Genomic DNA, 23,290 nt, shown 5'->3' on the forward strand with positions numbered 1-23,290 from the left:
CACTGTACTAATGCACATGTGCAGACATCAGCTGATACTCAGCTAGGATGACAGTGAGGTGAGTGAGCACTGAGCAAGAGGAGTAATGTTGTTCCTCTACGTATGAACATGTGAATTAGGAGCAGGAGTAAGCCACCCGGCCCTTCAAGCCTGCTCTGCCATTTAATAACATCATGGCTGATCTGATTTACCCTCCACTCCAGATTTTCGCTTATCCTGATTAACCTTTCACCCCCTTGCTTATCAAGAATCTATCTGCCTCTGCCTTAAAACTTTGTTTCTACTGTCTTTTGAAGGTTGAAGAGAGTTTTAAAGAGTTCCAAAGACTTTCAACCCTCAAAGATAAAAAATTCTCCTCACCTCTGTCCGAGATGGGTGACCCCTTATTTTTAAACAGTAGCCCTTAGTACTAGATTCTCCCACAAGTGAAAACATCCTCTCCACACTGACCCTGCCAAGATCCCTCAGGATCTTATGTTTCAATCAAATCGCCTTGTACTCTTCTAAACTCCAGTGGATACAAGTCTAACCTGTCCAACCCTTTCTCAGAAAACAACCTGCCCAATCCAGGTATTAGCTTCGTAAACCTTCTCTGAACTGCTTCCAATGCATTTGCATCCATCCTTAAATAAGGAGACCAGTACTGTGCACAGTACTCCAGATGTGGTCTCACCAATGCCTTATATAACTGGAGCATAACCTCTCTACTTTTGTATTCATTTCCCCTCATAATAAATGATGACATTTTATCAGCTTTCCTAATTACTTGCTGCACCTGCACACTAGCCTTGTGCAATTCTTGCACTAGAACACCCGGATCCCTCCGCATCTCAGCTCTACAATCTCTCACCATTTAGATAATATGCTTTTTTATTCTTCCTGCCAAAATGGACAATTTCACATTTTCCCACATTATACCCCATTTGCCAGATCTTTGTCCACTCACTGAACTTGAGGCTAACTCATCAGCCTCTTGAAATTTGACACCCCTTACATTGTATGAACATTCCAGCCAAGCCAACACAAAGGACTTCTCACCTTTCTCTCTCCTCTCTCTCTTTGTATGCTCGTGAATGTGCTGCGATCCATTCCTCGGGTTTTGAATATGTTAATAAATCCTGGTTTTGTTTCACCTTAAAGAATTTGCTGTAGAGTTATTTTTAACATTGGACTTCAAACCGGGGTTTGGGAAACACACCACAGCCCATTTCAACAAAGGAAAGGATACTAAGGGAAACAAATTAAATTAGAAATTAAAGCTACCTCTGTCATGGGCAGAAGAGGGAAACTAATAATTCAATTCAACTCTCCCTCTTATCTGTAACACTATCTATATCCCTTTTTGGCCTCCTTGTGTCCTCTTCACATCCTACTATCCTATCTGTCTTTGTGTCATCAGCAAATTTAGCAACCATACCTTTGGTTCCTTCATCCATGCCATTTATATAAATTGTAAGAAGTTGAGGCCGTAGCACTGATCCCTGTAGCACACCACTCATTACATCTTGCCAATGAGAAAAATACCTGTTTATGGCTGCCCTCTGGCTAGCTAACAGGAAACAATCTTCTGCACGTGCCAATATGTTAGCCCCTACACCATGAGCTTTTATTTTTTGCAATAACCTTTGATGTGGCACCTTATCAAATGCCTCCTGGAAATCTAAAAACAGTACATCCACCTTTATCCACAGCGCATCTTAATTCTTCAAAGAACTCTAATAAATTGGTTAAACATGATTTCCCATTTCACAAACCCATGTTGACTCTGCTTGATTATCCTGAATTTTTCAAAGTGCCCTAGGATAACATCTTTAATAATAGCTTCTAACATTTTACCTATGACAGATGTTGAGCTAACTGGCCTGTAGTTTCCTGCTTTCTCTCTCCCTCCCTTCTTGAATAAAGGAGTCATGTTCACTATTTTCCAATCTAATGGAACCTTTCTCGAATCTAGGGAATTTTGGAAAATTAAAAACAACACATTAACTATCTCACTAGCCACTTCTTTTAAGAGCCACGGATGAAGTCCATCAGGACCTGGAGACTTGTCAGCCCACAGCTCCAACAATTTTCTCAGTACCACTCTCCTGATGATTGTAATTTTCTCAAGTTCCTCCCACCCTCTATTCCCTGAATCACAGCTATCCCTGGGGTGTTCCTCGTATCCTCAGTAGTGAAGGCCAATGCAAAATACTGGTTCAATTCATCTGCCGTTGCCTTATTTTCCATTGTTAATTCCCCAGACTCACTTTCTATAGGACCAGCACTCACTTAACTCTTTTCCTATTTAAATACCTAGAGAAACTCTTACTATCTGCCTTTATATTTCTCGCTAGCTTTCTCCCGTACTATAATTTTTCCTTCCTCATCAATCTTTTCGTCGTTCTTTACTGTTTTGTATACTGTGTCCAGTCTTCCTAACCTGCCACCCATCTTTGTGTAATTATGTGCTTTTTTCTTAAAGTTTGATTATCTTCAACTTTTTTTAGTTAACCATGGATGGTGGGCCCTCCCCTTCGAATTTTTCTTTCTCATTGGAATGTATCTATTCTGTGTCTTCTGAAATATTTCCTTAAAGGTCTGCGACTACATCTCTATTGACCTATCCCCAGCCTAATTTGCCAGTTCACTTTGGCTAATTGTGCTTTCATGCCCTCATGATTGCCCTTATTTAAGTTTAAAATACTCATCTTGGACCTCTGTTCTCCCTCAAACTGAATTTTTAAAATTCATTTATGGGATGTGGGTGTTGCTGGCTAGACCAGCATTTATTGCCCATCCCTAGTTTATCCTTGAGAACGTGGTGGCGAGCTGCCTTGAACCACTGAAGCCCATTTGGTACAACCACAGTGCTGTTATGGAGGGAGTTACAGGATTTTGACCCAATGACTGTGAAGGAACGGTGATATATTTCCAAGTTTGGATGGTGAGTGGCTTTGAGGGGAACTTCCAGATGGTGGTGTTCCCATGCATCAACTGCCCTTTTCCTTCTAGGTAGACTGTTGACTACCTTTCAGCTCAGCTGAAGGGCATTCTCTGTACTTGGAACAATGGGAAAAGTTACACATCCATGGAGGCCCAGGCACTAACATAATGCCTGCCTTTTCAATACTGGGTGTTCAGCTATGAGAAGCAGACAACTTGTTTTATCATCCTACTATATAAATGTCATTGGGTTGACAACATTATGGAATATTGGAGATGGGGAAGATCCTGAATACTTGAATCTTTGGAGTATGTCATTTTCTTGTGCCCTCATCTTTGAGTTTCATGAATTAAATAATAGTTTGGAACTGTTCGTAAACCCTGTTTGACATTCTTGCAGTCCTGTAGAAATCTCTCCCAGTCTATTGCATACTCTTAATTGTTTTTCAGGAGCCTTATTGCAGAAATTTTGGTTAGAACTTGCCTTGGAATATAACAAGTATTTGATGGGGATAATAACCACTCGGAATTGCCTGATTCCATGTATTTGTATTTGTCACAAACAAGTCAAAGTGTTCTGTGAAATGTGCCAGATGAACCATGTTGAGATCCGGTTGTACAGGTAGGACACTGATATGTCTGAAATCTGTCTTATTTGTTGTCATTTTTAAAATGCCTTGGAAAAATATCACTAACTTGAGACTGAGCACATAATGAAATGCACATCTGTGGCCCCACCTGCTCTCTGGATGTTAAAGTGGCCATGGCTCACCACCTGCTTCTGCTGAACCCCATCACCACCCCCACCTATGCTATGCTGCTTCAGATCAGGCCACCTGCCCTTGTGCCAGGCCAATCCTTTCCTTGCTGTATTGCACCTCTCTTGCTCACCAAAATGAAACTAGCAGCAGCACAGTTAGGATTTTGCTATCCTCATAGAACAAGGTGCAGTTGCAAATTAATGACTCCCACTTTGAAAATGATGTGAGGAAAATATAATTTTCATAATGTTATTTGGAATTTATTGTAAAGTAGTGTAATAGTGGGGTTTGTGTCTATGTGTGTGTGGGATTTAATTGAATTAGAGACAGCTGATCTGAAGGCTTTGTGAGAAGGTTTGAAATGTTAAATAGGTAAACATGGTTGAAGTTTAAGAATGTGAGGTGTAAAGGGAACAGTTGCATTTTTATTTAAACCAGAGTAGCTTGAGTTCAAAAGTAGGGTGAAATGTTTCACCTCGCCAGGAGAAGTTAAGAAACAGTGTTTCTTTTTCCTAAAGATTACTGGTAAAATTGGCACTATGATAGATTTTATTGTTGGAGAGGTAAAGTCCAAAGACATAGCGAAACAAAGGGAATTTTCATTCAAGGGGGAAATTATGTATAAAGGAGAGAAGGCTGTGTGCCAGAGAAGACATTCTAAGATCTAACCAGTGCGAAAAGCCTCCAGCATCTAAGTCTCAAGCTGCTGTCTACAAGAAACTGAAGCTAAGAAAAACTCAATTTGAATTCGACTGTCCAGGGTGTGTGCTTCGCCTGGGTCTGTTTAAATCTGTTTTACTGTTGCCTCAACGAAGGTGTAATTGGGAGTTAGATTAACATGGGGAGCTAGGAGTTATCATAGTAGTAATTTGTAAACCTATGTGCTTAATCATTTTTTGATTAATAAATGTTTAATTTAGTTTTGTAATGAACCATTAAGGCTCGGTCTTATTACTACTGAATTCAAGGCATGCATCGCAAAATAAATACAAATTGTAAAAGAGTTGTGGCAGTTGTTTCAAGTTTCCCTCTGGGATTTGAACAGCTCAGCATTTACCATCCGCTGCGCCATAACAATGATGTTTGATTTACATACAATAAACTAGCTTTTTTGGTTTAGAACCATGTCTCGTCTTACATTCCTTCCAAGTTGCATGGGTATGCAGCAGCCTAGAATTTACAGTAAGAAGCTCTCTTTTAAGAGATGCGAGTGTGTGCTCTTATTTTCTATGTTTCTAAACTGCACAAAATGAAGAGAAATTGGAGGGAGCGTTGGTCTCATATCACAAGAGTATCCTCCAGACTACTTTCTTTGAAGGCTGTAGCTTAGTAGCCACTGTATGCAATAAGGATGCAATATTATGATCTCCAGAAAGCTTGTCAATTCCAGTAAGCAAATTATAGTAGAAAGGATATTATTTTCCACCTGTGAACAAGACTGTAACCAAGCATTGTGTGTGCAAAATCACAAATTGGTTTTTGTAAAGTGAGGGTTCACTTATGGGAGTTGTCCTTGATGCTAATACAAGGGTGAGTGTTCTACTTTCATAAAATGAGCTGTAAAATTAGGAAATTTTTAAGAATATAAGAAATATGAGCAGAGTTGCCAACAAGTCTGCTCTGCCATTCGAGTAAGATCATGACCAACCTTCCTCCTCAACTTTACATTCCCACCCTATTCCCATACCCCTTGGTCACCAATAATTTAGATTTTATTCGAAAGATAAAAGTTGGTTTGTGACTTCCATAGTTTATTTGGATTTTCAAACTGGGGCTTCCTTATGATTGCTCACTGGCATATTAATTAAAGTAGTCTGTTAATATAAGAACTAGGAGTAGGCAATTCAGCCTCTCGAGCCTGCCCCATCATTCAATACGATCATGGCTGATCTCATTTCGGCCTCAACTCCAATTTCCTGCCCTCTCCCTATAACCTTTCAACCCATTGCTAATTAAAAATCTGCCTATCTCCTCAAATTTATTCAGCGTCCTGGCATCCACTGCACTCTGAGGTAGTGAATTCCACAGATTCAAGACCCTTTGAGAAAAGTAATTCCTCCTCATCTCTGATTTAAATCTACCACCCCTTAGCGTAACACTATGGCCTCTCGTTCTAGAATGCCCAAGAAGGGGAAACATCCGCTCCACGTCTACTTTGTCTATCCCCTTTAGCATCTTATATACCTCAATTATGTCTCCTCTCATCCTTCTAAACTCTAGCGAGCATAGGCCTAAACTGCTCAATCTCTCCTCATAAGACAAGCCTCGCATCTCTGGAATCAATCTAGTGAATCTCCTCTGAACCGCCTCCAATGCAACTACATCTTTCCTCAAGTAAGGGGACCAAAACTGTGCACAGTACTCCAGATGCGGTATCACCAATGCCTTGTACAGTTGCAACAACACTTCCCTATTTTTATACTCTCTTCCAAATAGCAATAAATGCCAAAATTCCATTTGCCTTCCTTATTACCTGCTGTATCTGCATACTAGCTTTCAGTGATTCATGCACGAGGACACCCAGATCCCTTGGCACTGAAGCATTCTGAAGTTTTTCTCCATTTAAATAATAAGTCGCCTTTTTATTCTTCTGACCAAAATGGATAACCTCTCACTTATCCACGTTAAACCCCATCTGCCAAATTTTGACCCCTTTGCCTAATCTGCCCATATTCATTTGTAAATTTCTTATTTCTTCATTGCAACTTACTTTCCCACCTATTTTGGTGTCATCTGCAAATTTAGCTATAGTATCTTCTATCCTTGAATCCAAATTAATATAGATTGTAAATAGTTGGGGCCCAAGGATCGAACCCTGTGGCACCCCACTAGTTACAGCTTGCCATCCAGAAAAAGACCCATTTATCCCGACTCTCTGCTTTCTGTTGGTTAGCCAATCCTCTATCCAAGCTAATATATTACCCCATACTCCGTGTGATCTTATCTTGTGTATTAATCTTTTATGCAGCACCTTATCAAAGGCCTTCTGGAAGTCCAAATATACTACATCTGCAAGATCCCCATTATCCACTTTGCTTGTCACATCTTCAAAGAACTCTAGCAAATTAGTCAAACACGATTTACTCTTCATAAAGCCATGCTGACTCTGATGGATTGCATTTTGACTTTCCAAATGCCCCATTACTACTTCCTTAATAATGGATTCCAACAATTTCCCAACGACAAACGTTAAACTAACTGGTCTATAGTTTCCTACTTTTTGCCCCCCCCCCCCACTTCTTTTTGAATAAAGGGCATTATATTAGCATTTTTCCAATCCACTGGAATATTTCCAGAATCCAGGGAATTTTGGAATATTATAGCCAATGCATCCACTATCTCCGCTGCCACTTCCTTTATGACCCTGGGATGTAAGCCATCAGGTCCTGGGTATTGTCACCCTTTAATCCCAATAATTTGCTCAGTACTTTTTCTCTAGTGATGGTGATTGTTCTAAGTTTCTCCTTCTCTATACCCTCTGCACTGCCTGTTACTACTGGGGTGGTACTAGTGCCCTCCACCGTGAAAACTGAGGCAAAATATTGATTGAGTGCCTCTGCCATTTCTGCGTTTCCCACTATTAACTCCCCAGTCTCATCCTCTACTTATTGAACCACTTAATCAAAATTCTTGTTATTTCCTCATTCACTCTCTTCACCTTTGGTAGTTTCCTGCACCATTGGCTGTCATTCCTCCCTTCTTCAAAATTGCCACCTTTATAATATCCCAACACTGGAACAGCAGAAAGTACAGAGTTATGCTGTATACAAACCATTTTGCTGTGCAGTGCCCCAAACACAGTAACAACGTGTCCATATATTTGAATCTACAGTTGAATTTAATTTCTGTGTAAATACTTGAGTATATACCTAGATGCATTTTGGGTAAAGATGTGAGTTAACGTTGGCTGTAGCTATAGTATCCCTTTTTGGGTAATCTACCAGCAATGTTTCCTGGATAATACAGTACAGAAGGAGATCATTTGGTCCATGAAGTTTGCACTGGCTCTTTCAAAGAGCAACCCAGTTAGTTCCACTCTATGGCTGTGTCTCCGTTAACCTTTAAATTTTTTCTCCAGTATTATCCAATTCCTTTTCCAAGGCTATAACTTAATCTGTGTCCATCCTATCAGGCAGTACATTCCAAATCTGAACCACTCATTGCATGGAAAAGTTTTTTCTCACATCACCTTTTGTTCTTTACCAACCACCTTTAAAATCTGTGCTCTCTAGTTACCGACCCTCAGCTAGTGGAAACAGTTTCTCTTATTTTACTCTACCTAAACTCTTCTCAATTTTCAACTCTACCTAAACTCTTCTCAATTTTCAACACTGTCTTTGTCAAATTTCCTCTTGGCCTTCTCTTCTCTGAGGAGAACAACCAGAGCTTCTCCAGTCAATCGTGTCATCCTTCATCCCTGGAATCATTCTAGTAAATTTCTTCTGGACTTTCTCCAAGGCCTTCAAGCCCTACGTAATGTGTGGTGGCCAGAATTTTTACACTTCTGGGTCAAAGGCACCAGAAGCAATACATTGCACCACTTGGAACTGGCAAGCTAAAAGATAGTGTGGCAAAGTGCCAGAGTGATGGTATGAAGAGAGCATTAAGCAGCACAGTAGCTGATATAATGCAAAAATGCTACTTGGCCACCTAATAAACTAAAGACCCAATTCATTTTAATGTCTGTTTAGTGTTGATAGTCTTTTGGCAGGGACTAAAAGAATGGATCAAAGTTTACATAAGTTGTTCTTCTGTTGATTCAGCTGGCTATGGAGGTGAGTAGCGTATCCACACAGACCAGGGAAGTCCCAGGTTTGATCTCCAGACTATGCTGAGGCAACTGATGCCAGCGATAGGTGTGCTACAGTTAGCTTCAGTGCCTCAGTTAAAAGAGAGAAATTGGTAAGGTTTCCTCCTCTTCAATGCTAAACACTGACCTCTGCTGGTAGTGCACGTGTACATCTGTTGGACTAAGCCATGAACTGACTCAGGTCTGCTGGCTGACACTGGCTAGCTGTTCTTCAACCTATTCTTTCCTATGTATGCAATTAAAATTTGCAATACATTTATTAACTGGCATGATCTTTTGTTGTAGGGAGTTGTCATGTGAGCAGTTTGACTGCCTTTTGCTAATGTTACCCCTTTCTTCCCATAGTTACACACCTGTGTTTAATATAGTGAACAACTTTCTGCATCAGGCAGAGAATGAGAAGTCGAAAGCAGCTGCCATTATGATGATCGGAGTTGCAAAGGAAATTCTTCTGCACAAACAACCTCCACAGTTAGTTCAATTTTTTTTGTGTTTTCTTATGTACTTCTAAGAATTTGATCTTGGGGTCCCTTAATGAATCACCAGGTGCCTTTGCTAATAAGTCTTGCTGACCAGAAAGCTCTGGTTTTGATTCTTCATCTGTGCTTAAATAGAACCCAAATAGTACAGTACTTGGGTCTCCATGGTTATATTCAGTTCTTCTGACTTGAGAGAAAAAGGGCAGGGACCTGACTGTTATTTGCTATGCAGTAACTCCCACTGGAAAGTATGTGCAGTCATTTAATGAGTGCAAGATCATGCTTAGCTGTAATATCCTCCTACTTTTGAATGTCCTATCATTTTCTTATTAATAATTGTTTATTTACTGCTCAGGCTCTTTCTGCTACCCAACCCATTTTCCCTCGTGAGACTCAGAAACTGACTTCATTCTTGGACTTTGACAATTTTGGCTACTAGGAGTTATGACAGGAAAAACATAACTTGCCCTTAGCATGTATTCTCCTGCCTTTCCTCTAATTCTCTTCCACCCTACTGTCCCTTACCCCAATCCTAGGGCTGCGGACAAGTTGGATGCTACCCACTGCTCCTCCACACCTTTCACCCTTGCTTCTCCTAGAAGGTGTTCAGGTCCAACCCATCTGGGATACAGTTGAATTTTGATTTCTTCTCAAAGTAATAAAAGCCAAAAAGCGTCCCAAATCTAAAGTGATGATTAAAGCAGCAAATAATTGGAAGTTCCAAACTGAATAATAATTTGAGTGGGGGCAGTGTCCAAAAGAATTTCTACTGCTTAAAGCACATATGGCATACGTGATGTGGAATGGTCAGTTCTGAACACAACCTTCGTATCAAAATAGTGCTGTATAATTTTAACCTATATTCATAATCAAGTTGCTAGCAGCAGCCGCCAATGCCCCAGCTTGCCTTTGGGTTGGTTAATTTTCTACTTTCCTTTGGTTACTGTACATCTGAGCAGCATGTTATGTTGTAACTGGGTTGTAGGCCCTTGTTCATGCAGCAAATCACATCAGGAATAGGTCACTTCCAACATCTCTATACAGCAAGATCTAGAAAGGTGAATGTCCTATTTTGCTATTTCTTGAAACAAAATATTTTTGCCCAGTTCATCTAGTTTGTGTTTTAAAGGGAAGTTTTCAACAAAGATGACCAGACATCAACTCCGAGACAGGCTGTTCCATTATTTATGCGCAGGTAAGATGTGTATGTGTATTTACTTTATGATAAAATGCTGATAATGCACAGTGTGAAGCTTTTCAGGTGGGATTCTGGGATTCCATCAGAATTGGGAATTCTGGCAAAATACCTCCTCATATTGTTAACCCTACTCTCGGTTCAGATGCTGACCAAGGAAACCAGGACGTGAATGCACAGAATTTACATCATGGAAATTTCCTGTGTATTGATGATATTAAATGCATTGCACAATACAGAAAAATGTAAGCACTGGAAATCCAAAAAAGCAGAAATGCTGAAAATGCAGCACAAATCAGTGAAAAACAGGCCTAATGACTAGGCAGCCCATTTTCCACCTTATGACTTTTGATATTTAATTGTAGGTGGATGTTGCAAATTTCTAGCCAATAGACTTTTACAGCACAGGAGTCTGTATGGCCATTTTGCCAGGCCTTGTTAAAAGAGCCATCCATTTTGTTCCACTATCCTACTCTCTCCCTCAGCCTGCAAGTTTTTCCTACTCAAGTATGCATCCCTTTTGAAAATTATTATTGAATGTGTTTCCTCCTCTCTTTCAGGCAATGGATGCTAGATCAAAGCAACTCATTGCATTAGAAAGAAAAGGTCTTATCTCCCCTTTGGTTCTTTTGCTAATTTTAAATTGGTTTCCTTTGGTTACTGGCCACTTGCCAGTAGAAACAGTTTCTCCTTTATTCACTCTTTCAGAACTTCTCATCATTTTGAACATCTCTTAAATTTTTCCTTGACCTTTTCTGTTGTAAGGAAAACAATGCCAGATTCTCTTCTTCCCATTTTCTGCCAGCAACAGTGACTTGATGCATCAGCCAACTGCTTGTATCATGGAGGACTAAATAGCCCTGCTTCAGAATACCAAATTCAGTTGTAAGAACCATATAGTCTGACATAGTTGAAAATCAGGGTATTAACAGGAGAAAAAATATCTATGGAACTGGGCTTGAACACAAATTTTAGAACAAGACATCTCAATTGGACTAGTCTCTTGTAGTTGTGCTTGTTTATCATTACATTAAGGCATGATGGTAGCACATCTTACTCAGTATGGTTTTTATTTTTGTTTTACAGAATCACCCATTCGTTACAGAGAATGCTTGTATTGAGTGATTTTCCTCCTTACCTATTTAACAAGCTGAAGGCCTTCTATAAAACCCTTTCACTTCCTTCTTACTGCTATGCCTTTACTAATAGGTGGGTATTTTTCTTATAATTCTATGATATTAAGTATGTTTGAAAATAGGAAGAGGGAAGGGTGAGTTCTGCCTTCTCAAACTTTCACGGCAGTACCAGTGCAGGTTCTGTCTGGTGGCATTTTCTGCATTTCTACCTTCTAATGAAGGGGATTTTCGCTGCCACTATCTGGTTCCTCACTTAACTAACTCTGTTAATTTTCCTTGTAACTGTAATGATGTTTAGGAGGTGGAAAAGGGGACAAACTCAGAAGCAAATAGAGCAAAGGTTTAATGAAACTATGATATAAAAGATGTCCAGCTCAGTCTTCCAAATGAGGGGTGGGAACTTGGTATCATTTAGTGCAACAAATGCTGCAAAGGGGAAAATTCAATGTTTGTTTCTTAGATGGATCTTATTAATGCTTCCGCTAAAATCTGTGAGCTAAGCACTTTGGCCTAATTAAGTCTGGCACATGACCAAAAAATGTTCTATATTAAAGCTTTATTGATTCGGTATCTTTTAAAATAATTTATGTAAGATGCTTGCTGATTAAATGGTACTAGCATTAAAAAAAAGTCAAATGTAGTCACATCCATAAAGATAATTGTTCAGAGATTCTTTGTTCGCAGTCTTAATGTGCTGTCCTGGGAGGACCCTTTCCTGACCTCCATCCTAAGGGGTCAAAATATCACTGGGCACCGACAGAAGAAAGGCAAGAAAGAAGTGTTATGGGAGGATCTCACTGTTGTGCACGCTCGGGTGGAAAGAATGGAGACAAGAGAAGAGTATGTTACTTTTAATTAAAGTTAATTCTCTGCTGCAGCAGCCGATAGCAAAATGTGTGGCTTTTTTTCTTGTAACTCATTTTTTTTTTCTCGAAGTGTAATTTGACACACGTCCTGTGTTACACTTTAAAATTACACTTTTTAAAAATAGAGGCGATTGTGGGGTGAAACAGTTAATTTCTACTGTCTTATCTCTTTTTAAATTTAAAGAACTCTGATAGAATCAGACTGTGCCTGGTATTGAGTGACCTTGAGCAAGGAGACCTGGATACAAGCTTGAATTTAGGGCAGTGAGCGGGGGAAACCTTTTGTACATGTGAGACTGCAAGATGAACTACCAGAGTTAGCACTTGAGAGCACAAAAAGTTAAGAATTGATGGCTAAAAGGGTGGGATTAAGAGATGTGGGAATAGTGTGGGCAGAGGAGGTTGGGATGACTGTGAAGGACAGACACCAACATATGGGCCAAACAGCCTGTTAGTATGTTGTAATGCAATGCTTGGGCAAGTTACTGGTGCTCATGGAATTCAGAGTCAACCTTGAGGGAAAAAAAGTAGTTGGAGAAAAGCAGCTATGACTGAAGTTGTTCTGAGCTATATGGACGAAATTTGTTTATGACGTAACTCGATCAACAAATCACAGGTTTTTTTTTTACTGGAAATCAAAATTCTTGTCATGAAGTAAAACTAGTTATAGAATTGCAATTTAAACAGTCAAACTCGATGTTGATACCAGTGCCTAAATGACTTGACATATTGCAGAAGATTGCCTGGATGTCGAGATGTTAGTGTGTAGGTTTGGCTTGAAATTTACTTTCTGCTTACCAGCTTTTTTGTGTTATGAATAATTCTCCATTCTCTGAAGGTCCTGAGACTTAAAAGGCCTTTATTTTTAAATGAACCCAGTTTTACAGAGCAGATTCTGCTTCTACCAAGTCGCACATTGGTGCCTTGTGTTTTATAGATCAGATATATTGTATTAATTTAACACTGATTCCACAATGTGATGCACAAACTGCACTGTAACTGGTTTAATGGAAACAATGCAAGACTGTCTGAGAGATAGGATCACGTTATTTGGCTTTGCGTCACTTCAGTTGAAACAATGTGAACTTTGAAAATGCACGCTTCTTAAAATATTTAGTGTTGTCAAAGAATGAACTAACGCCTCAGTACTTTCTTAACTTGAAACCAGAAGGTAACCAGCATGAGCTGTCCACCTAACAGTCACTATTCTTCACTTTGAGACGTTTCTGAGAGTTATATTATAAATACAGGTCTGCCCTTCTACAGAAACATTAGGATAAACTGCTAAACTGGCACTGCTCTAGATAGGTTGTGGTGTTGAATGGGGATTTTAAGTATAATTGTGCCATTAATGAGCCACTCTTGGTAATTCTTCAACAGTCCAAATTATAACTGGATTCACGCTTGAACCTGTACTATAGACATCCCTACAGAGATTTGATGTAGATGATAGATTGGTTTGAACTGAAGACAATTTTCCACTGGTAGGCTGCTAACAACATTTGGTGCCCAGGATACGAGAACCAATCAGCCATTTGATTTAGTACGCAGTAAAGTTTGACTAGCTCTGCAATGTGCAGATTTCTGTTAGTGAATACTGCATCACATCTCCTTATGGTAATGGACTAGTATGTCATGCCTTACTAGTATTTGACTGACTAATGTGCAAAAGTTATCTACAAATGTTGTCTCCTGTTTTGAGCTTTACACACAAGTGGTATAAAGTCACGTGAGGCCTGTGGCTACATGGATGCTGGAATTTGGTATTAAAAATCTGCTGACAGTGTAAATATTTTTCTTTCAGGTACAGAGAATTGGTCCGATACCTACGAGTGGTAAAATGCAGTGACACATTAAAGTTAGTATACATGTTTTTCAAATCTGTTTTTTTAAATGGTTAAATAATTTTATCAATTTTTCTATACAAAGTAGAATGACTTCAGTGTGTTGCATACACCTTAGAACTGTGCTTGCATTGAGTGTATTTTTTCTTTTGATCAGGTTAAGAATCCTACAAGATAAAATTCCATTCTACTTTTGCAAGTGTGGAGATTTTCATGCTGCTGCGCAGTCATTTCATTTAAACTCCAACCTTTCTTGCTGCACAGCCTGCCGCTTAACATCTTACCAATACATGGTATACTTAAAAATTCTCAAGACTGGAACTGTACCTGCTGGTTGTGAACTTTCAGAGGAAGGAAGATGGGTATTTGTTAAAGGTCAGCCTCTAGATTCTAATCCAGTGAATCAATTTATTTGTGTTTAAACTGATATGGTGCTCTAAGAGAATTGGTGTTACTCTTTCTTCCACTGAGTCTTCCTATCTTGCAATTTTCCCTCCTCCAATTTTCTCCTGTCCTCTCAAAAGTGCTGGAGTGTGGCTTTAGATGCATTGCTCACTCTGTGGTGTGAGTTTAGACTGGTTGTGATCTTGTCAGCAAACTATCTCCATTCTGTCCAACATACTTTCCCAGAAAGCATCACTGACTAGCAATTTGGAGCAGGAACCCTGACTAATTTTTCATTTCACCTGCCCAGCTCTTCCCATGACTGCAGGCTCTGTTACCAAATGTCATAACCTCGATTGATATCTCACCTGAGACCAGTGAAGGACAAACACCAACAATTCACTCACGTTCACTTAATGAACGGTGTCGTTCAGTTTCCCTCTAGACAGTATTCTTGCCAGTTGAGGTACTGTGGAGACCTTTGCCATTCCTTTCCAAGGTATGTTTTTTTTTACCTGTAACAACTCTGGGAAGACTGGGAAGACACTGAACCTTTTTCCAGTGTTACTTGATGGGTCACCAGCAGCCAGTATGTTTGTTTGTGGACGAAGTATATTTAGGTTTTTTGCTTATGTATACATATTACATATGATTGTACACTATCTTGCATGTAATATTGCAATGGGTAAATTAGAAAGTAAGAATGCGTACACCATCTTTGAGGAACAAAATCCACAAGAATATATTGTATTTCATTAGTAGTATTTCAAATTTAGAAATAACCTTTTTGTAATTGTTTAAAATGGCCTAGTAATTTAAAAATTAACGTTGGGTAATTTTTATGATTGAAAATTATGGCCAGGTATGTCATTTACAGTAAATTAGCATTTGAACCTGAGTGATCCTGAATTCCTGGTAAAGCCTTAGTCTTGTATTGGAATTGTGTTTGAGGGTGTATTGACTCATAAGAGAAATTTTATTATATTAAATGGCTTTGATGACCAGGCTTTTAAAACAAGCAGATGATGAGTTAAATGCTCTGTTATTCTATAGTGCAGTAATTCATTCCCATTTTCTTAAATTATGCCTTTTTGAACCACCATGTGTTGTTTTCTATTTTAAAGGCGCAGTGTAAATGCAGTTTTTTTTTTCTTGCTCTCTTCCTTCCACCCCATCTTAAAAAGACAAGTCTGCCTATAAACAAAATAAAAAACTGTGCCTATGATGCCATAAGGCCTGGTTTAAAGAAGAAAAACTGTTGTAATTTGCAAAGAACCATGATTGAGTTTACTTTGTGGTACAATGTTTTTTGTTTGCTTCCAGTGATTTTTGTCCACATTGTGGAAGATGTAATTTGGCATTATTTTCTGTTTTGAAGGTGCTAATTTGATAAAGGATTGTTTACTACTAAAATGTGCACTCAGGATTCTCTTTGTGAATGAAGTACTCTACAGAGGTGTAAGTACTGTGAGGCATTTTGATATGCATTATACAGTTGTCAACTGCTGATTTATTTCTCAAGCTTTATGATTCCATCATTATACAATGTGAGAGCAGTATTTGTGTATCAATGTCCGTTAGAGAATTGTTTGTCTTAGGTGTTACCGATGGCTGCTGCCAGCACAACGTTGCCTCTCTTTCTCCCTTGCCAGAAAAAGTTAAAAGAATATAAATATATTAGTGCAAGACACTTGTGACAAATGTATATTTTTGTCTTTTAGGATTTCTTGATTTTGTTAGCCATGGGCTCCATACTTAAGTTGTTGACATCTCTTCTCTGCACCCAGAGGGAATTCATGTTATAATCTGACTGATATTCATTTTTCTCAAGGCAAGGGAGAAACCTGTAGATCTGGAAGCTTATGGTATGCAGACTGACTGCTCTTGTATGCATTTCCAGCCATGTACAAGTGCTTGCATGGTTATCAATAGGGGAATGTTTATGCATCTGTAATTTTTGAAATAAAACGGGAGCAATTCTTCAACTACTGACCCTGTTTCTTGCCTGGAAAGCAGGAAGATTACAATCAAAAATGAGTGTGTGGCTGGATTGCATCTGATGCAACTTCCTATATTTAAAAAGGGGGCAGAACATTCACAGTGAATTATAGACCACTCAGTTTGATATTGGCATGGAAAAAATAAAGAAAAATGTAGTAATGAATAGGCAGCGTGGATTTCAAAAGAGAAAATCTTATTTGACCCCATTGAATTGTTTGAGGAGATAAGAGAGTGTATACAATGATAGTACAATAAATGTAACTTCTTTGGATTTTCAAAAGACCTTTGATAAGGTGCCCCTTAATAGACTAATGAATAAAGGTTAGAAAAGGTGGAGTCGGGGGACAAGTGGCAGAATGGATTGCTAATTTGCTTCAAAACAGAGAGTGGGAATAAAGGATAGTTATCCAGAGAGGCAGAAGGTAGTGTTATGATCCCAGACCAGACCCCCAAAGTTTGTTATGGTCCCAGATGAGACCTCTAAAATTGGTTATGTTCTGGTTAGGGACCATTAACCCTTTTTGTTAAAGATGAAATTTGAAATCTTAGTTATTTAAGGCAATAAAGCCACAAGATTCCATGGTTTTAAACAAACTGAAGAGCTTGTACTATACAAAGGCAGCAAAGCAAACAATCAACACTATCTATCTTATACTTTAACATCCAGAATCAGTGTGGGGTAAACATGAATTAACAGGCAAATTGTGGTCATACTCACCACAAACTGCATATTAAATGGCAGACACAAGCAAGGTCAGGTCCCCGAATTTCTCTGCAAACTCACCCAGACGTCAGTGAGTCACAAAAATTCGCTGTCTTCCTCCTGAAGGATTTTAGCTCCTCTCTTTCAAAGATTTAGCCTCTGATTTGCCTCAAAAGCTGCTCCAATTCAGACTGCCACAATAATTGCTCACTTCCCAGTTGCTCAATCTCCTCCTGAGATACATCCCACTGGATTCATAAGGCTGCACCCCAGCTTCTAGTTATCGGCACAATTCCAGCTCTCTAGCTACCCTGAACAGAGCCCCCATTGCTCATTGGCTTTCCTTTGCCCCAACTGCCAGCTTCACTGAGCCGATGGCTGCTGTTTACTTCAGCTTCACTGGGCTGATAACTGCTCTGGGCTTCTCTTAGCCCCAATCTCCTGAGCAGCATGAAGCTAGCAACCTTTTGCCTCCTCTTCCAGCTCCGGACTCATCTGAGCAACCTCTGCTCACCATGGACTGCTGTTCCTCAGAAGCACAGAGCTAACAGAAGAGCTCCAGCTGCATAGAACTGACCCTCCTCTTCATGTGCTCCCTACAGGCTGCAGTTCACTCTGCCCCTTGAACTAATTGGTGTTAGCTGTTAACATCTCCCAACAGGGTTCTGCCCCTGCTTTGAGGCAGGATCAAATGTATCAACCCTTGGTACATTCTGCACCTGAAATGCCTCCCCTACAGATGCTAATTTACAAAAGCCCACAGGCAAAAACCCAAATATATAGATTCCCTTACAATAGGAAGTGGTGTTCCACAAGGTTCAGTGCTAGGACAATTGTTGTTCATAGTTTTGGACTTTGGAATTAAAAACACAATTTCTAAATTAACAGATGATAGCAAATTGTGGGGGTGGATTGTGGTACTCAATACCGAGGGGGGCTGCAACACATTACAAACAACAAATAATAAACTTGCAGAATAGGTGATTAATTGGAAAATGAAGCTTGAACACATAAATGTGAGGCTGTACATAGGAAGAATAGGGAGGTCACTTGTTACTTGGTGGTATGGACTGGTTGGGCTGAATGGCGTGTATCTGCATGGTGTGTGTCTGGTATCCCATGTGATCCTGTGGTCAGGCTCTCCTCTAAATGGACAAACAACAGGTTCTGCTTTGGGCATAAGGCTTGTTTACTATGCAAATTGGGGCCCTATGCTTAGAGAAGAGAAAATTATATCCATGAACACTAATTTGCTATTTCAGTAACCTAACAGACTTTCAGGATGTATTCTCTGATCGAATTGGTTTAGTTTTGAATCAGTTGGAACTTAATTTTTAATGCTATAAGAGCTGATTAAGATCTTGCCATTCAAATTTTAATTAAAAACAGAAGCTATTTAAATAAACTGGCACTACAGACAGTATCTGTACTGGGAACTTCCAAAACTGTATTGGGATTGCAGACAGAGGCTTACTTCTGTTGTCTTGGATGTCTAGTGTATGTCTTTACCTTCATCTTCCCAGATTTTATGTGAACTCAAAGCCGCCTTATCTTTTTCCCCCTTCCCTCTTCCTCATTGTTGCCAAACCTCAAGAGTTGGGGATAAGAATATCCTTCAAATTATGAAGCCTAGAGTATCTGAAGTATCTACTTAAACAAAGTTGTTGTTGCATTTCTATCATTCAGTGAGATCAGTCATGAACAGGCTGGAGGGGCTAAATGGCCTGCTCCTGTTAAATGTAACCATTGCACATTAGCATTTGGAGGCTGAACTCCTGAATGATTTAGATTGAGATTTTTTTTAGCTGGTAAGTGTGATGGGTTATGATGTGTATATATGTTTTTCCCCATGTTCAGGTTCACTGCTGGAGCAGACTGATTCAAATTCACTGCAATTCATTTACATTGACAGAAGTGGTGCTACCGGCGCCACCTACTGTATTTGTGAAAGTAAGTTACTTCCAGTAGCCTAAACTTGCTGGAGTATAGGAAAGTGATATGTTTTGGTCTGTTTTTTATTCTTTCTTGGGATTAGGGCGTCACTGGCAAGGCCAGCATTTGTTGCCCATCCCTAATTGCCCTTGAACCACTGCAGTTCATGTAGGGTAGGGACACCCAAGGTGAGTGTATGAAATGTCAATTTGCACTTTGTAACATTTCTCACTTAATGGGTGTATCAAAGTTCATTGCAAGGGGGGGGATTCAAATGACCATGGAATAGGAACCATAGCATTTCACAGCACAAAAGGGGACTACCCAGTCCATTTTGTCTGTGCTGGCATAATATTACACGAACCACATTGTCCTGCTCTTTCCACATATTGCTGTATCTTCCTATGCTGCAAACATTTATTTACTATTTTTCTTAATGGCCTTTGCCTCAATTTTTTTTCACGGGATTTGGCTAGGCCAGCATTTTTATTGCCCATCCCTAATTATTCCCTGTAGCAAAGCATTCAATGCTTGCAGTAACTCTGTGTAAATAAATTGCTTTTTCACAACATTTTGGCTTTAAATTGTCATTGTTTTTCTAATTCCCAAATTACCAGATGCACTGAAATCAATTTCATAATTTTAATTCAAAGCAATTATTTGGGTTACCGCTGGATCTGTTAGCCTACTGCACCAGTAGTGTCAGATCTTGTAATGACCACCAATACTGCTAATACTGTATTATGAGAGAGGGAAAGAGGATGCTTAAAGCTAAGTGTATATAAATTTATAGGCAACCAGCCTACAAATCCCTATTCATTATAAAGCATGAGTATTCTCACTTAAGATGTCCTAAATGATCTTTATTTCTTGTTCCTTTACAAACAAATCAAACTTAAATTTGCATAGTGCCTTTCACAACCTCAGAACATCCCAGAGTACTTTTGAACTGCGGTCACTAGTTTAATGTAAGGAAATGTGGCAGCCAGTTTGAGCACCAGAAATAAGGACAGGAGTAGGCAATTTGGCCCCTTTAGCCTGCTCTGTAATTCAATAAGATCATGGCTGATCTGATTGTCACCTCAATTCCACTTTCCTGTCTGCCCTCTTAACCCTTCACTCCCTTGTAGATCAAAAATCTGTCTCACTCGACCTTGAATGTATTCAATGACCAGCCTCCGCTGCAGTCTGGGGAAGAGAATTTCAAAAATTAATGACCCTCTGAGAGAAGAAATTCCTCCTCATCTTAATCTTAAATGGGCCATCCCTTATTCTGAAACTCTACTCTCAGTTCTAGGAGGATTAACATCGAGGGGAGAAACATATTTGCACACAGCATGGTCCACAAAAAATCCATGAGACAACGCAATGTGTTTTGGTAGCTTAAGCATAAGTATTATGTTTTTTTTTCAATATATTGACCTAATGGCTGTTGGCAATTAAATCAGTTGACTTGGAGATGGTGGGGTGGTGCAACATACTTTAAACAAAAACTGAAATACTAACAAGTTTAAATGGCCTTAATAAAAGGATTTATTTTACTGTCATACAGGACTGTGCACTGAAGAATTGTACGTTGTAGTCTGTAGGAGTGACTTTAATTCTAATCTCTAAAGAAATTTTAGGGAAAAATGTTAATATAATGCATATTAGTGTCATTTCCACCATGATTGTGAATTTGATTGTGTTGACAACTTGGCTGTATTCATACCACAGTTGTAACATTAATGTAAAGCACTTAAGATGTTTTGTCCCAGGGCTCAGTTTATAGTGTAAATACAGCATGAACCTAGTATTTGGGCCTAATCCGATACCAGGACAAAGCAGATTATTGATTGGTTTGGTGTCATCTTAGGGTCATACCATTTGATGGAGACTCAAATGTTGAGTGCCTTTGTGAAATGGCTTCAGCTTTACACCGATAAACTTGGATGATGCAAATACACCATTATTGTTTTGAGACTTGGTAACTGAGGGGCACCCAGAGATGAGCTGATTTTAGAACTTGTGTTAATTGCTGCAACATGAATCTATTCAGAAGTTTAACAGTTGGTCACAAAGGCCGTGTTTTATGGTTCTGTCCTAGAAATTATTTTCTCCATTAACATATAAACTTTTAAAAACATTTCCTATCAGAGCACAGCTGTCCTTGCAGCGGCAATCCTTGAAGATCTGAAGAATGGAATCGTGGGCTTACCCAAAGCCTTTTCATCTGTGGTAGGTGAAAGTCTTTTGTCTAAATGCTGTGAAGGGTTGTATTAATTAAATGCAGTAGATCCTGAGTTCTGAGTATTTTGGGAGTCACTATTAAATGAGTAACGTTAAATTACTTTTGTAGAACTATCTGTGAGCAGTAAATAAATGCCTAGGGCTATTGATCTAGAGTGGGGCCATTTAGCTCAGTCAGTTGGTTAGATGAGTAACATATGGCTCAAAATAACACTGACAGTGCCGGTTTGATTCCCGTTCCGGCTGAGGTAGACTTGGGACTTGCCTCCTTGCCCTGCTCCTTTGAAGGCAATGGCAAACCACCATTAACAAAAACTGCCATGAAAACAGCTCAGGATCAGCATCAGCCGACAATGAGCCATGGACTTCCCCTCGGGCAGAGCACACATGACATGACATTGGACTAGACTTATGGAAGCCTAAAACTTTGTACTGCCCTTCGAAATGCTTTTTTTAAAGCTCAATGCTTTCCGTTCTGTCAGTGTTGTGTATACATTTCCAACCCATAGCACTTTTTAATTATCAGCTACCTTAATTATACTTAAACAATTAACCATTCAGGTGAATAACACTGTATAGGTGGCCTGGATAACATTGGCAGTGTCACACTAAAAATGAAATGTGTAATGATAACGCAGTTGTTTATTATGTATATTGATTTTGGAACATTTACCTTTCATTTAACATCCAATACATGATTATTAGCTCCCCATACTTTCTGACCTATGCTGTTCTGATCATCTGTTTATAGCTCCCTTCTAGAATGAGTACAATTAAATCTTCATTAACCACACAACTAAATAAAAAAAGGCTAGGCATTCACACCATGTGACTTGAGCATTTGAAGGAGAAGCAGGATTAACTCTTCTATTTTGAAGCTTCATGAACTGGCATCAGTTTTGAAGAAAGTTCTGTCAGAAATGTTAATGTTAACCTTTTTCTTTTGAGATGCTGATTGACCTATTTGTGTCAATCTTGTATTTTTTATTTCAGATTTCTAAAAATCGTGCTTTTTCTTATCTTTAAACATAATTACTTTGCCAAATTTTATGAGTAAAAACAGAAAATGCTAAAAAATACTCAGCAGGTGCAGCGTCTGTGGAGAGAGAAACAGAGTTTGACCTATCATAAGAACCAAAATGTTAATGCTGTTCCTTTCTCCACAGGTGCTGCCTGACCTGATTATTTCAAACAATTTCTGTTTTTGTTTCCGATTTCTAGTGTCTGCAATATTTGGCACTTGTATTGGTGATGATTAGAGTTTCTGCTTGACCAGTGCTAAAGTTGTAGGGTGAATCTTGCAGCCAGAGCCCAATCTGACTCTAAAGCAGAGGATACTGAGAATTCCTGCTTGTACTTCATATTGCAGAGTGTAAATTCAGTGTAAAATTGCTTAGTCCTACCTCCACCTACAATTTTAAACAATGAGATTGCAGATGCTACTGCTCGCACTGCCTAAACAATTCAACTTCGTCTACTGAGAGGAGTTCAGGATGTCTGTGTAAACACAGGTGCAGGGAACTCCATTCCGGGCAGCTGCATTCAAGTCTTACACAGACAATGTCAACAGGATACTAACTGGCTGAAAACAAAACCACAGCCATCAGCTGCAGGCCAGTAAATGCAGCCCCAGTCAGACATTCAGTAACTTGAACTGAAAAATTTTAAAAACGTTGAATATCTTAAATAGGCTGTTATCTTTGAACGGTGAATCCCAAATTCTATCTAATGTATTGTACTTCCACTAAAATTAAATATAGGATATTATTTGATGTTTGCAACACGTTTTAATGGTGTACTTGCATCCCAAGTCCCACGTACTGCCCTAAGTACCTGGTAAAGCAGAGTTGCCTATTATACACCATTCTCTCTTGTGCATGTACATTGTTGTCTGATCCTCGGCATAATTGTTTTGTGTGGTAACTTTGATTTGAAAATGAAAAAACACCAATTGCAGCTAATAATGTTTTTGCCTGTCTGTATCTCAGGAACCATGGGCACTTGTTGAATTAGCAGTACTTGATT

General features: G+C 39.2%; 1 protein-coding gene and 1 long non-coding RNA gene across 6 annotated transcripts in view; one reads left to right on the top strand and one right to left on the bottom strand.

Moving 5' to 3' along the window:
- The window catches only part of LOC144690813 (uncharacterized), a 111,130-nt gene that overhangs the window by 68,978 nt on the left and 18,862 nt on the right, over positions 1 to 23,290 (bottom strand). The window lies entirely within an intron of this gene.
- LOC144690811 (uncharacterized) overlaps positions 1 to 23,290 on the top strand; it is a 75,321-nt gene that overhangs the window by 29,952 nt on the left and 22,079 nt on the right. For all 5 annotated transcript variants that reach the window (XM_078558641.1, XM_078558640.1, XM_078558642.1 and 2 more), the window contains exons 6-15: positions 3,376 to 3,547; positions 8,842 to 8,967; positions 10,105 to 10,170; positions 11,257 to 11,379; positions 11,991 to 12,146; positions 13,977 to 14,030; positions 14,174 to 14,391; positions 15,779 to 15,858; positions 18,962 to 19,054; positions 21,173 to 21,253. In XM_078558641.1, coding sequence (XP_078414767.1) covers positions 3,376 to 3,547; positions 8,842 to 8,967; positions 10,105 to 10,170; positions 11,257 to 11,379; positions 11,991 to 12,146; positions 13,977 to 14,030; positions 14,174 to 14,391; positions 15,779 to 15,858; positions 18,962 to 19,054; positions 21,173 to 21,253 — 1,169 coding nt within the window. The remainder of the gene's footprint in view (positions 1 to 3,375; positions 3,548 to 8,841; positions 8,968 to 10,104; positions 10,171 to 11,256; positions 11,380 to 11,990; positions 12,147 to 13,976; positions 14,031 to 14,173; positions 14,392 to 15,778; positions 15,859 to 18,961; positions 19,055 to 21,172; positions 21,254 to 23,290) is intronic.

The sequence above is a fragment of the Cetorhinus maximus genome, chromosome 15 (genome assembly GCF_964194155.1).
Source record: "Cetorhinus maximus chromosome 15, sCetMax3.hap1.1, whole genome shotgun sequence".
Taxonomy (NCBI): Eukaryota; Metazoa; Chordata; class Chondrichthyes; order Lamniformes; family Cetorhinidae; genus Cetorhinus; species Cetorhinus maximus.